Raw genomic sequence first — 14,488 nt, 5'->3', positions numbered from 1 at the left:
TTGAGCTTTGGAAAGAGGCCATGACTGAAGAAGGAGAGGTGGGAGTCACTGGCGTGGAGGTGGTGGTTGAGGCGGATCAATGAACACAATCACCCAAGGGCGTGTAGAAGGCCTGGGGACACCGGCACTTACGGGCAAGCGCAGGAGAGAGCGAGCCAGTGAGAAAGACAGGAAAGGGAGGTGAGGAGGGAGGGGGAGAGCCTGGAGAGGGGGGTCTCAGAAACGAGGGGGGAGCCATTCCAGGAGGGAGAGTCAGCAGGACCGGACGTGCAGAGCAGCCTGGCACAGTGACCCAGGCCCTTGCTTGGGCTGATGGCTAGCAGTTCATTAGTGGCCTCATTAGAAGTACATTGAGGCACTTCATGCCTCTAGGACGATTGTGATAAAAAAGACAAATAGCAAGTGTTGGTAAGGATGCAGAGAAATTGGGACCCCCCGCAGTGCTGGTGGGGATGTAAACTGGTGCGGCTGCTTTGGAAAACAGCCTGGCAGATCCTCAGAGGGGTAAACGTGGAGTTGCCCTAGACCCAGCAATTCCACTGCTCGGTGGATGCCCAAGAGAAGGAACACACACGTCTGCCTAAGAACCAGTGCACGGAGTTTTGTAGCAGCACTGGTCATCACAGCCGAAAGTGGGAACGACCCAAGTGCCCATCGCTCGGTGAATGGGTAAATAAAATGCGGTGCATCCAAAAGTGGAGTATTATCTTGCAATAGAAAGGAGCGAAGTTCTGATTGGTGCATGCTACAGCGTAGATGGACCTTGAAACACTATGCTTAGTGAAAAGCCATTCACAGAAAGACCACGCCATACTCTATGATTCCATTTATACGAAATGCCCAAAAGAGGCAAATCCATAGAAATAGAAAGGAGACTAGTGGTTGCCAGGGGCCGGCGAGGACGGTGAGCGTGTCTAGGGTTCTTTTGAGGGGGATAGAAATGTTTTGAAATTAGATGTTGGTCGTGAATATACTAAAAAAATCATTGAATTGTACACTTTAAATGAGTGAATTGTATGTAGATTATATTGCCATGAATCTGTTTCTAAGAATAAAAGTACGTTAAGGACTTTTATTCTTAGTGGGCACAGAGCAAATGGTGGGCAGTGGCACATGGTCCTTGTTAAACTGCGGGAGGGGGACACCCTTGGGCGCCGGGCCGGGCGCAGCCCATTTACCCAGATGCCCCCAGCCCTGAGGGCGGCCTCAGCATGCGCGTTCTGGGGGCTCACCTTGCAGTCTTTGTGAGGGGCGTCCCCTGAAGCTATGCAGCCATGGTCCTGCCTGCACCCCGAGGAGAGCGTGTGCGCTGCGTTGGCTCCTGGCTGTGGCGGTGGATGGCCCAGACCCCACTCCGTTCCCTCTGTGGCCTGCTCTTGACCTGGAGCTCTGCCAGCGGGTGCCCTGCTGGGGTGGGGGGTGGGCTCGGTGGCCTCCAGCCAGGACCCCTGCCCGGGAGCTCTTGACTCTCCCCCAGCAGCTTGCCGTAGCCCCTCACAAGCAGAAAACCCCGTTGCCTGCCTCCCCTGCCCCCGCCGCAGTCTCTGAGCCGGGCTTGGGCAGGAATGGAGGCCCTGGCGGCCATGCTCTGTCAGGGAGTGCTGTGGCCCCCACAGGTCCCCATGGAGAGCTGGCGGGAGCTCTGCCTCGGGCGTGGGGGTGAGGTGGGGGTTGGGGACCGGTCCCCTGACCTCGCTCCTCTTTGTGCTCTTTTCCTCAGTGACAGTGCATCCAACAACCCCAAGGCTCTGGATGGCGGGCACTCTTCTCAGGAGATAAAGTCGGAGACCTCCTCCAATCCCAGCTCCCCGGAAATCTGCCCCAACAAGGAGAAGTACGAGGGGGGGTTGGGGGAGGGCGGCTGGCTTGGCCCCTTGGAGCCCTGGGGCCTGTCTCTGCTCCAGGCACCTCTTGCTCTGGGAGCTCCACGGAACACAAAAGCCAACAGGCAGGGCATGGGGAGCCGCTGCGGGGCGGGCTGGCGGGCAGGCTGTCTGCGGGAGGCCTGCCTTGCCCTGGGTCCTGGCGTGTGACCAGGGCCTGCCTTCCTGTCCCCTGCAGGCCCTTCATGAAGTTGAAGGAGAACGGCCGGGCCAACATCTCCCGCTCCTCGTCCAGCACCAGCAGCTTCAGCAGCACAGCTGGGGAAGGCGAGGCCTTGGAGGAGTGTGACAGTGGGGTAGGTGTGGCCCTGCCCGACCCTTGGGCGTGGGCGGCCCCCGGGCCCCCCAGTTAGAACAGCCCCTGTGGGCAGAGCCCCGCCCAGTCTCTGCGGATAAAGGGGATAAAGGGGACGTATAGAAACAGGTGGTCCATGCAGCCTCTCCACCCTCTGGGGGCCCTGGAACGACCCAGGAGCAGCAGCAGAGGGTCAGAGGCCAGGCTGAGGGCGTCCCTGCCATGGGGTTCCTGGCTGGAGAGGAGAGGGGTCTGCACTCCATGGGTGTGGGTCAGGGGCGCTTCCTGGGGGGCAGAGGGGAGACAGGGTTGGAGGCAGCAGCAGGAAAGAGCATGTCCCAGTGGGGGGAGGGGCGCGGGGGCAGGGGCGGCCCTGGGACGGCTGGCTGGCCTCGCTCACCCGGCCTCTCTCCCCAGAGCAGCCAGCCGTCCACAACCTCGCCCTTCAAGCAGGAGGTGTTTTTCTACAGCCCGTCCCCCAGCAGCGAGAGCCCCAGCCTGGGGGCAGCCACCACGCCCATCATCATGAGCCGGAGTCCTACAGGTCAGTGGCGTCTGGCGGTGGCACCGTGTGGCCAGGGGCAGGGACTGTGCCCTGACCGCTGTTCATGGGGCGTGAGCCGCAGGCACACTGAGCTGGCCAGTTTCTGCCCCAATCACAGCGTGAGGCCCTGGAGCTCCGCCAGCCCCCTGCCTCGGCTCCTCAGCCTTCAGGGGCCCATGGGCTGTCCTCGCCTCACTCGGGGGGACTCAGAGGCTCAGAGAGCTCAGTGATTTGCTGGAGGGGCTGGGAGAGTGTAAGTTGAAAGCTGAGCATCTTCCCACTGACCCCTCGCTCTGCCTCCTCACCGACTGAGGGGCCCTCTGTCACAGAGATGGTCCTCCAAATGCAAAGATAGTAGGTAGGAGAGTGTTGCGGGTGGAGGGAACAGCGTGTGGGGAGTCCTGGGGAGAACTGAGAGACCGCGATCTGGAATCGCATGTGGTTCACTGCAGCTGGAGTTCAGGAAGTTGACAGGGGACAGGTGAGAGAGGAGACAGTAGTTAGGAGACTAGGCCAGGGCTGCCGCGGAGCCCCTGGTGAGAATTTGGGCCTTATCCTGCAGGCAGTGGGAGCCATTGCGAGGTCTTAAGTTTTTGGAGGTTAAGTAGAGAAGCACCATGTAGAGGTGAGAACGACCATGTTGGTGGCTGCAGCGGGCTCAGTAGACAGGATTGGTGGGGGCAGGCGCAGGGGGGAGACCAGCAGGGGTGACGGTGAGCGGTGAGGGGGGGTGGGCCATGGATCTGCGGGGCGCTGGGGTGATGGCAGAAGCGCGTGGATTCAAGAGGTGCCAAGGAGGTAAAGTCTTCCGGGCTTAGTGGTGGGGGTTCAGGGAGAGCAAGGAGTCTGGGCCTTTTGGGGTTCTGTGACCCCTGCAGTTGGCCAGAGTAGGCGGAGGCAGCTCTGGGGAGAGGGTGCAGGTCCGGCACCTGAGGGGCGTGCTGGTGGACGTGCGCGGTAGGCACGGCAGGGCGCTGCGGGTGCTCAGAAGGCAGAGCCTTGTCTTGCCCTCGGGGACCGTGGCGGGGCAAGTGCAGGACTCTGCAGCCTGGGCCCTGATCCTGGGTCTGCCGCTTACCAGCAGTGTGACATTGGACAAGTTATGGAGCCTTTCTGTGCCTCAGTTTCCCCAAGCAAAAAAATGGAGGGAGAGGAAGTAGTTTCTACCCCCTGGTTGTGTGAAGATTAAATGAGCTTACACTTGTAAGAAACTCACAACTGTTAGCCTATGTGTTTGTTAAATAACAAGAATAGAACAATAGTGTAATCAGGTTCTCAGCGAGGAATGACCTTGGTCCTCAGGACGCATTCGGCAATGTCTGGACAAAATGACCTTTTGATTTTTATGGTTGCAGAACAGGCTGCTGCTGGCAGCTAATGGGCAGAGGTCAGGGGTGCTGCGAAGCATCCTACAGCGCACGGAGTAGACCCCACCATGAAGAATTATCTGGCCCAAAATGTCCATAGCCGAGGTTAGGACATGCTGATCTAAATGCTGGAGACGCAGAAAGGGCCCGTTCAGGCGCTCCCTCTGGCTGGCAGCTGTGGCGCTGGGCTGTAACCTGGCTGCCCAGCTGGCAGCCTGCCTCTCTGAGCCTCCGTTTCCTCATCTATAAAGTGGGGTAGCCATGCAGATTCTCTGATTTAAAAATATGAGACTTATTGAACTGTTGAAGGAATGAAGGAAAGAATACTTATCCAAGCTTGGCTCCTACTTGGTATTAAACAAATAGAAAAATAACCAAGGTTTTGAGTGAAGGGAGGCTTAGAGAGTGTCTGCCACTTACTGAAGGTCGCCCGGGGCAGAAGGAGACGTGGAATGGGCCGTAACTCCTACCTGCTGTTTCCTGCACCTTGTGCCCCTCTCCCCACATAGTATTTAACTCGGAGGGGTCCCCTTTCCCCCTGGCCCCAAGGAGGTTGTGCTGGAACCTGCAGCTCACCCTGGCCCTGCAAGACCTGGAAGCCTGTTTCAGGCTGTTCGGCTGCCTCTGAGGAGAGACAGGGATGAGGGGAGGGAGGTGGCCTGGAAGGGTGTGACACTGTCTTCTATAACCTCAGATGCCCTGACCATCGGTCATTTCATACCTGGGCTCCCAGGGCTTTGAGAAGGGGTTGGTGTGTCACACCGAGAGGTGCTCATGGCACTGGGAGGGACCCCTTGACTGAAGCACCCGGAGTAAGTCAGGGATCCCCAGGTGGAGGGTGCAGACTGTAGGTGCTCTCCCAGGGCCAGGTGTCTGCCCCCCACCCCGCCTGCCAGTGGTGTGCAGTGAGTGTTTAACATCTGGCTCTCTTGCCACCGTCCCCCTGCTCTGAAACATCTGTGAGCTAATTGTAAATTTTGCTGATGTAAAGGATCTAAAGCACATAATTTATAAATGACAAAATATACCATATTCTTTACTATAAATCCCATAGAACCAATTGATGCTCACAAAAACTCTTTTATTAATCATTTGCCTAACTTTATATCCACCGCCACCTCAAGGATGCAAATGACGAACAAGTGTAGTTCTGACGTGAATGGTGCTTGATGTAATTTTTGTCAGTGACATGAGCAGCTTCTTACTGAATTAGGCAGTGGTTTTCAAATACTCGAAGAATATTTCCTAAGTTCTTTGTGCTAGTCACAATGCTATAGACACATTATTTTCAAATTTAATCTCTGTTGCTAATATTTTCTCCATGAGTTTCTGAAGTCCATACAACAACACAATAGATTAAGCTGATGTGCAGCATTTGCTAATCTCAAGCAGCCAGTGTGCCCTGGGGTTGGGAAGAACTACCAGATAACAAGAGGCATAAATAACCTTAAAAGAATAAGTAATTGTAAAATGCAGTGAAATAACAAGGAAGTGATGACTTTTGAGTATGTATTACCTTGGATGACTATCATTTAATGATAAGCTGATGTAAATGAATGTGTAACCACTAGCTCAAAAACTTTAAGAATTGGCTCTTGTGAATTGGTGCAAGTCAGCTAGAGTGTCTAGTGGAGGGAGGAGGCCCCCACGCCCAGCCTCCCAGCCCTGTTCCCTCCCCACAGGCAGCCCACAGCCCAGGGCCTGTATAGCCCCACCCCCTCCTCACGGGCATTCTTTTTTTTTTCTTTTGGAAAAAGCAAGAACCACTTCTAATTGATGTAATTTCATAATAATAACATTTCAATAATGCAGTGTATAATACTTTTATAAGTGCACCAAGCTTTCTATTTTTAAAAAAATATTCTATTGTTTATGCTATTGCTGTTGTCCCGGTTCCCCGCCCTTTGCTCTCCATCAGCATTCTTCTTTTTCCTAGATGCCAAAAGCAGAAATTCCCCGAGGTCAAACCTGAAATTCCGCTTTGACAAGCTCAGCCACGCGAGCTCCAGTGCGGTGAGGATCGAGGGGTGTAGGGGTGGCTGGGGGAGCCTCCGGTGGCCCACATTCCAACCTCCGCCAAAAGTCAGCCTTGCTTCCTGGGGGCCCACCACAGCGGGGAAGGGAAGCTCTAGTCCGATCTGGGGGAGATGCTCTCCGTCCCACATGGTGCAGGCATCAGCCTGGGCGTCACCAGCCCCCCTCTGCCACACATCCTGTGTTAGAGCCACGCCCTTGGACACGCACAGATGTGAGCTGTGAACTGTTGGCTCCTGGGGCCTCCGGTCCCTGCCTGAGCTCACTGGGGAGTCGAGAGCTGAGGGCACCGAAGTTGCAGTCGGTGGGGATGATGTTGTCTAGTTTTATAAAACTCTTGTATGGATTTCTCTTGAAACAGGGTCACTAATGAGAAGGAGGAGTCCTTCGCCTGTCAAAGGTGGGTCAGGTGTTTGGCCTGCTGTGGCCACGTGGCCCAATAACCTTAGAGATCCTGACAGCGGGGGTCGGAGGAGGGACTGTCGCCTCTTCCGAAGCCTGGGTGGCCACTGGGATGGGGAAGAAGGCAGGTGGCCTCAGGCGTGGCTGGGAAGGGCTGTTTGGTAGTTTGGGCCAGACTCATGGAGGTGGTCTCCCCGCCCGGGAGAGCCTGGCCGAGGGGCCATAGTCCCGAGCCTGCTCTCCTCTCCTGGGGGGAGAGTCCTCGATTTGCCCCCCTTGGCCTTCTGCTCTCGGCAGCCTTTCCCTCCTAATGTCATTGACTGCGGCTGGGATGAGGCCCTCGCCTGAGTGGCCAGAGATGCCTCAGCGCCCTAAACGTTGTGCAGGCGACCTGAGGGAGGACTCTGCTCCCGGCCACAGCGCAGGGAGCGCGTAGTGTTCAGCAGGTCAGGGCCTGGGTCTGGCTCGCCTCAAGGCCTGCACTTTTGCTAGTGAAGTTAGTGGAGACCCTTCTGAATCCCGCCCCACTGTGGGGCTCCAGGGGAGCGAGTCGCAGTTGGAACCAAGGGGAGGGACAGAGCTGAGCCCACTTTATACACAACCTGAGCTGTGAGAAAACAGGAGAGAAAAGGGGAGCGCCAGCCCTGCCCCGACTCCCAAGCCAGATGCCTCTGTGCAGCAGGTTCATGTCTGTGCCCGGTGTCTCAGGCGGTCTCAAGCCTGTGGCCCCCCTGTCCTGGTGCAGCCAGTGGGCAACGGTGTTCTCCCTCCTTCCTTCCCCAGGTGTTCATCACCTCCCTCCTTCTTGTCTCCTCCAGGGAAGCCCCGATTCTGTCTTGGACAAGGCTCCTATCCTAGCAGTTTGGGGGTGCCATTCACTACTATGACCGTCACAGGCCTGTTGCTCCACCGGCCTTCTGCCCACCAGACCAGCTGTCTGTCCCAGTGTCCCGACCCGGCCACAGCCCTGCCCGCCCCTTCGCCAAGACGCCCTGCTGGCACCTCTCCGTCTCTGGACAAAGCCTCATTCCTCTAGTCTCCCCTGCTCCTGACCCCTGACCTGCCGTGCGTCCGGGTCATTTGTTATCTTGTTTTTGTCTGTGGAGGCAAGTGTTGGGCGAGGGGGAATCTGGGTACTGGGGACTTGGAGACCCAAGAGGCAGAGCGCGTGGGTGGGGACGTGGGCAGCGCAGGCCCTCGGCAGGGTTGCGCCTGGGCTGGGCAGCGCCGTGTCCTGGGCTGGGCGGGCACAGTGAGTGCGCTCTTGCCGGTGGAGGGAGCACTTTTCCAGGAGCCCACATGTAGTCCCTCAAAGATGTCCTGATAGAAATTGGCTCTGGTGCTCCCACATCTGTGGAGCTCCCAACATCTGCTCACTTCTGTGCTAGGAACTTCTCCCCCTCCTACTGACAGACGCCCAGGGCCGCCTTTGTCCCCTCTGCTGGCACGTCTTGAGCGCCAGGCCTGTGTGGGAGCGGGCGCCACGCCCTTCTTTCCGGCCTAATTTCACACAGGCTCCTGATGGCGGTTGCTGGGGGAGGAGCCCTGTGTCAGTCGCTCCCCTCTGAGCACATGTTTTTCCCAGGAAGGGGAAGGCAGCCGGCACAGAGAAGGAATTCGGAGAGAGAGCCAGGGAGTGCCCGGGCCTTGGCTGAGGAGAACCTCAGGCCTGATGGCCGGCGAGGCCGGGACCAGGTCTCGGTGGGCTGTGGAGGTTCGCCGAGAGTCACCTCAACCCAGCTCCTAGGTGCCAGCAGAGGGGCGATGTGGGGACGCCTTGCCAGGCGCCAGGCGTGGCCAGGCCGTCTGTGCGAGTAGAGCTGCGGTGCGGGGAAGGAGCGGCCTCCTCCTGCATTTCATGAGGGGAGCTCAGTGCTGCCTGGGGGCCCCTTCCAGCAACTGTGCCCTTGGGCTTTGTCCGGGCTGGATCCCCCAGTCCCCCGTTGCCACCGCGGGCCTATAGTGGCTGCCACATTGGTGGCATTCCTGCAACCCGGGGCCCCAGCCGGCACAGTTCAGATACCACCCGCCGCCTGCCCCCTCAGCCAGAGACAGCCGCCCCGCTGGGATGAGCGTGCTCTCTGACCTCCGAGGAGCAGAGAGGCCCTGTCCCGGCTTCTCACCACCTGCCCGCGCCTGCAGGTTTCTGCACCTGGCCCTGGCGGCATTTCAGGCCTCCCGTCCTCCGGGTGAAAACAGAGTCTGAAGAGCAGACCCTCAGAGGGCCTGCGATTTCAAGTGCGTAGGAGGCCTCCGGGACATGGGGCTGCCAGGGTGACGCTGGCGGGGCTCCTGCTTTAATCAGCAGATGATAAGGATTTCCCACCACATGCTTTATTTGCATCGGATCTGGGTTTATTCCCAAGTCAAGGCATATAAACATTACCCTTGTTTTTGACCAATGTGACCAACTTCCCTATTGCTTTTCCAGTTAGAGCAAAGCCTCGATCCTGGTCCCTCCACTCACGGGGACGTGGTGGGATCCTGGCTGCCGGCTGGCAGACCTCTCCCCTCATACTATTTGGGAAATGTGTTTGCTTAAAGCACTAGTCCAGTAGAATGTATTCTAGTTAGAAGGTCAACAAATGTCTGTTTAGAATTTATGACAAATCACCGTAACAGCTCCCACTGCTGGAATGAGGCCCACGGATGCTGGCAGTGCTCTGCTGGCTGAGTTTCTGAAGGAACTTGGAAGGTCAAACTGCATTTCTTTAAAAACAATTCCAGGGTTCTGGCTCGCTTCTCTGGAGAGCTGGTATTTACAGCTGCTCGGTGGTTGTACTGTGTTGTGTCCTGGTCTGGGGGTCCTCTGGGGTTTCCAGGCGGTCCCTGCTCGGCCCTACTTGGGAACCTCATACCCACCTTCCCCCGCTGCTCTGGCCGCTGCCCCCCACCCTCCCCACAGCCCCCACCTGCTGGGAGGGCTTTGCTCCTGCCTCCCAGTGGGTGCTGGTAGCTGGGTGTGTCCGGGAGCTGAGAGGTGCAGGTCTGCCCTGAGCATCACAGACCTGAGCTGTGGCGCCTGCCTTCTGTTTGCTGATGGGGATGCCCTGGGAATGGTCTGATATGCCCCTTCCTCTGTGTCCTGTGTCACCATCTCTAGACAGTCCATCCTGTGGCTTCCAGAATGTACATGCCCACCCCTGCTGAGGTCCTGGGGCTGAGGGGGAAGGGAGAACTGGGGCCTGGCCGTCTCTGCTCCCAGCGCGGGGCCTGCGCACGGCCTTCGCCACAGCCCCCCTGCCTCTGCTCTGGCCCCAGTGTCTTTCCTTTTATTGCTGCGCCCAGCCTTGGGGCTCGGACATTTGCTGAAGCCTCCTCGGTCCTTGCGACCAGCTCATCCTGACGGTGCTCACACTGGCATTTGAGGCCTGTGTGTGACCCCTGTACACACACCTGGCTCCGGGAACTGTCTGACTCACGGAGAAAACTATGCTTGCCAGGCTCCGTGGGGCACCCCTGCCCCTCTGCTCAGATGATGCTTAGCCACAGACGCAGAAGGAGCCTGAGATAGGTGTCTGTCATGAACGAAGAATAGTGTTTCTTGAAAAATATTCCGTAGTTCAGCCTTGTCAGTATCATCTTGCTGTCCATGCCTCCTGGGCTTCTTGAAGCATCTGATCCAATGATGTCATCTTCCAGAAGAGAAACCTCAGCTCCAGTGCGGGGAAAGAGAACTTGCTGGAGGTCTCATAAATAACCGGCTGGTGGCAAAGCTGGGGTTAGAACACACAGTCCAGGGCCCTTTCTTTGGCACTGCCTACATGGCTGGTTCAACAAGTGGCCGCATTTCCCGGGGCCCTGGCTGAGAGGTGTCCGCCGTCGGGGTGCAGGTGGGGCCTCAGACTCTGCTCCTTCCATCGGGAGGGATGCTGGGCTTTTCAGTGAGGGCCCTGGGGTTTTGGACGCAGCTTGGGCAAAGAAAGCGAGGAGGGAAAGAGATTTCAGTGGCTTGTTCCTGGGTGACATCGATTCTTCAACTCTGGTGTGTAAGGCGGGGGTGGAGGCCAGGGCATAGAGGCAGTTATCCAGCCCTCAGTTTCCCCCTTTTAAGTTGAGTGTAAATGAGAAGTCTTTGATTCTCCCTGATCCTTAAACAAAGATGGTTAGTAAAAATGTAGACTCAAGTGGCGAGGCGGGACGAGAGCCTGTTTCAGTGTCAGTTTCTTACCCTGACCGTTTGAGGTGCCAACGCAAACACTACCTTCTTCATTCCATTGCGAGGCAACAGAGATAGGTCTGTTGTCAGGGCACGGCTGGGGTCCATGCAGACCTTACGGCTGCAGGTGGCTGGCAGGGACCCGGCCACTCAGCTGTACTCAGGACTCCGCGGCTGCTCCCCCAGCCTGTAGCTGGCCCTTTCTGAAAGGCTGGAGGTGGGGGCAGGGGAGTTCGCCGAGGCTATCCCCGCAGCCTGCTGGGGGCGGGCATTCCCCTACAAGCTCTGATCTCCGTTTTACCACTAGCTCCTTGTCCCCCCGCCCCCCAACTCCACATATCCCTCCTTTTAGCTGGGCCACGTGCCCCTTTGTGGGGAAGGAGACAACCCCCACTAGGGCCAAGGACAGGGGAGTCCTGCCTGGGGCGAGGCTGCTGGGGCGGTGGCTTTGTTCTGTGCCTTGCCTGCCCTGGGGAGAGGGTGCTAGCTGGAAGACTGGAATTTAAATGCCATTGTCTTTGATTCTATGACATTTCCACTTGGAAGGGTCAGTGCCCCCCACCCCCCACCCCGCTCCTTAGCATGTGTGCCAACTCTCCCCTGTGATGCGTTCCCCGTCCCCACTGCAGCCTGGGGAATGCTGGCGTGGACGTGTGCTGAGATCCCTCTGTGTGACAGAACCTAAGAGCTGTAGCTTGGAGATGATGATCCACGTGGTGACGACTTTTCTTTCTTTTCTCTTTGCGGGGGGGTGGTTTGTAGACTCTGAATGCCTATGTGATGTAAATAGTGTACATTTAATTTATTGCTATGGTAGCACATTGTATTTGTTAATGTATAAAACAAATTCTAAAAGGTTGACAAATGTATATTTTGTTGCTTAAATGTGTCTTTGCAGAAATTGACAATAAATAACATATTTTGTGTCCATCAGCGGTGGGACTTCCTTGCTTGGGGCCCCTCTCCTGAGCGCCGCCTTTTAGTTCACAGGGGTTGAGTACCGGCAACCCATGGGCCATATTGGGCCTGTCGATTTGTTTCTAAAAAGTGGTTTAAAGTTTTCCAAGTACTTGCCGATGTTTAAAAAACTGACCACCATCAAAAGTTTTTTGAGAACCTAGAAATGTCACAGAAAATCTGAATTTTCTGCTTCTGCTAAAAATCAGAAGTGGGATCGTTAGAGCGGCACACACTGGGATCTGAGCACACCATCGTGCCCGCTACTCCCGCTGCTGAGGCCTGGAGCGTTTCACCCGTTCCTGTTCTTTGCGAGGCCCTGCAGGCGTCTAAGTTGGAGACCCCGCCATTCACCAAATGCCTTCAGCCTGGGATTTTCTTCTTTTTGCCCGCTTTCTTGCCAAATTCCCAATATTCTTTTTCCAGGATTCTTTCATGATTAAACGCCGTCCCTCTTATCTTCTTTGACTCCTGAATGGCCACACTCTTACATATAAATGCTTTGTTTTACAATTTTTGGATATAAATTTAGAAGTAATATCTGTATTTTTTTTTTCCTTAAGAAATTTAAAGGCAAGAAACAGGCCTTTATTTGCTGGGATTTGGTTGTGTGATCTTGGGCAAATTGCTTAACTTCCTGGATTTGCATTTTCTTTTATGTATAATTGGGAAAATAATCCACAAGGAAAGCAAAGCATGGGGATAAAAATGAATTTATAATTGGGAAAGAGCTTTGAAAGAAAATAAGTGTTATTCAAGCACCAGAGGTTCAATAATAATTGTTATTATAATAGCAATAAGAGCAGCAGACATTTATTGAATGCTTACCACGAGCTGAGGTGTTTTACACGTTCAGTCAGTTCTGCTGTAACCGAGCTCCTGAAAGGTCACAATACTATGCGAAATTGTGCAATTGTGTAACTAATTGTGTTAGAGTGGTGCAGCTCCTAACATGTGCTGTGCCGAGGCAGCTGGTGCATATTTGCAGCATGTACATGTGGGTTCCATGTGTTCCTATGTAGCTCGGTTCAGCTGGGGTATGGTTTTCTGCCTTCACTTAGTACTTCTCATGGGAGAGTTACATACTCAAACATGCAATTTATATTCTACTCATATTTTCTTCTAATATGTTAATTGCACTGGACCCAGTTACCATTTTGAAAACAAGTATTTCAGCAGAAGTGACTGTATTATCTCAGTCATCTGAACAGCCCATTAAAGCGTGCGTTATTGTCTTTGTTTCAATTAAAGAATCAATCAAATTTCAGTTTGGAATCCAAATTAGATGCAGGTTCACCTGGATATGCTGCCCTCCGCACGATGCTGTGATGTGGACTGTGTGTTCCCAGGTGCACAGCGACAGACCGGGAACGTGCATTCCAGTCCTTCCGTTTCCCTGCCCAGCCTGGGGCCGTGCTGCGGGGGCGCACGTCTGCGGTGTCCCCGGGCCGCTCCCCTCACAGCCATCGCATCACATCGGGTGGCATCTCCCCTGAGCCCACGGCATCAGGCTTCCTGTTTCTCAGAGGGTTAGGTTCCCGCTGTTGAGCCCTCATGGCTGCAGGTGAAGCTGCATCTTCTACACAAACACCCCCCTGTGCCCGTCTGCACCTCAGGGGCTGCCTGCTCCTCGGGTTCAAACCTCCTGCCCAGAAGCCAGGGGCTCACTGATTCCGTGGAGCCTTCGTGGAGGTTGGATGTGTCCTGCCCGTGTGGGAAATGGACACACGGATGACCGTCGTCTGAGGATAAAAGTGAGTTTATAATCGGGAAAGAGCTATGTCCCAGTCTCAGTCCCTCTAAACCTTCAGATTCTCTGCAAACTCACCTTTCTGCCTAGGTCTGTGTTCAGATGTCCTCACTAGATGGGGCGCTCTGTCAAGTTAGGGGCTCCTTCTCCAGACTCCGGTAACCTGTCCCCCCACCTCAGTGTCCAGCAGCTCGCCGCCGTCAGCAGACATTTGGGACCACTATTCTGCCTGCTGCCTGGGGAAAGGCTTTCCTGGGCAGCTGCTCAGGCCCTGCTCAGGTTCCCCGCAACCACACCTTACACGTACCTGCTGCATCCAGAGGTGAGAGCAGCTGTGCTCCACCCAACCCTCCTTTGCCCTCTGGGTAGTTGGCTCCAGTAACAACACTGCGGTTCCGTCCACTCTCCCCAGCAGATAAGGACAGTATCAATTCAGACCCAGTCCCGTTTATTTTGAACTTCAATTCACACCCGCCATGGCCGCCCTGGGGCAGTTTAGCGTACAGTCCAGTGTCTTGTGTGTGGCAAGGGCCCCCTTCTTGATCTAATCTCTGAACCCTCTTTTCAACAAGGTGTCCTCTTTGTCCTGCCCTTGGCCTGCCCAGCCCAGTTTTAGCAAAGAATCCTATTAAAATGGTTTATCAAGAACCTACCCCCTCCCCTGCGCCCACTTATCACCTTTGATATCTGATCAAGTTGCTCTTCTGCCACCCTTGATACCTAACCAAGATCCTCTTAGTAATTTTCCATCCAATCCTCGCCCTGCCTGGTGACTAGAAATGCCTACTTGCCCTTGTTGTGTTTGGAGTCGAGGCCAGCTTCTCTCCCCTAGTGCAACAGCCTTCAATAGAGTCTCCCTTGCCTGCCAACTCACCTGGGGCAGATTTTCTTTGACAGGTATCTGGTCCACCCTCATGCCCAAGCCCCTCCTCCTCTGCACTTTCACGCCAGTGCTGAGTTGGGGGAGGCGCAGGAGATGCCTCTCAATTGAGATGGTGCCTGAAAGACCACCGTGTTAATCTGGGGACTCTAAAATGCAGACACCAAAGCAGGAATAGGGAATTTATTCAAGGCAAGACCTGTGAGAGGAAGTGGGG

The 14,488-nt window shown here is 55.4% G+C and overlaps 1 protein-coding gene across 3 annotated transcripts in view; it reads left to right on the top strand.

The window, feature by feature from the left end:
* The window catches only part of RAP1GAP2 (RAP1 GTPase activating protein 2), a 202,113-nt gene extending 190,540 nt beyond the window's left edge, over positions 1–11,573 (top strand). For all 3 annotated transcript variants that reach the window (XM_054575887.1, XM_054575886.1, XM_054575888.1), the window contains 6 exons: positions 1,721–1,834; positions 2,062–2,179; positions 2,596–2,722; positions 6,026–6,102; positions 6,485–6,523; positions 7,344–11,573. In XM_054575887.1, the coding sequence (XP_054431862.1) occupies positions 1,721–1,834; positions 2,062–2,179; positions 2,596–2,722; positions 6,026–6,102; positions 6,485–6,493 (445 nt within the window). In that variant the 3' untranslated portion in view covers positions 6,494–6,523; positions 7,344–11,573. The remainder of the gene's footprint in view (positions 1–1,720; positions 1,835–2,061; positions 2,180–2,595; positions 2,723–6,025; positions 6,103–6,484; positions 6,524–7,343) is intronic.
* Positions 11,574–14,488: the final 2,915 nt, after the last annotated feature.

Source organism: Pteronotus mesoamericanus, unplaced genomic scaffold, assembly GCF_021234165.1.
Source record: "Pteronotus mesoamericanus isolate MK-2021 breed Mesoamerican mustached bat unplaced genomic scaffold, CSHL_Meso_final contig_317, whole genome shotgun sequence".
NCBI classification, from domain to species: Eukaryota; Metazoa; Chordata; class Mammalia; order Chiroptera; family Mormoopidae; genus Pteronotus; species Pteronotus mesoamericanus.
This window is presented reverse-complemented; position numbering and strand designations above follow the sequence as displayed.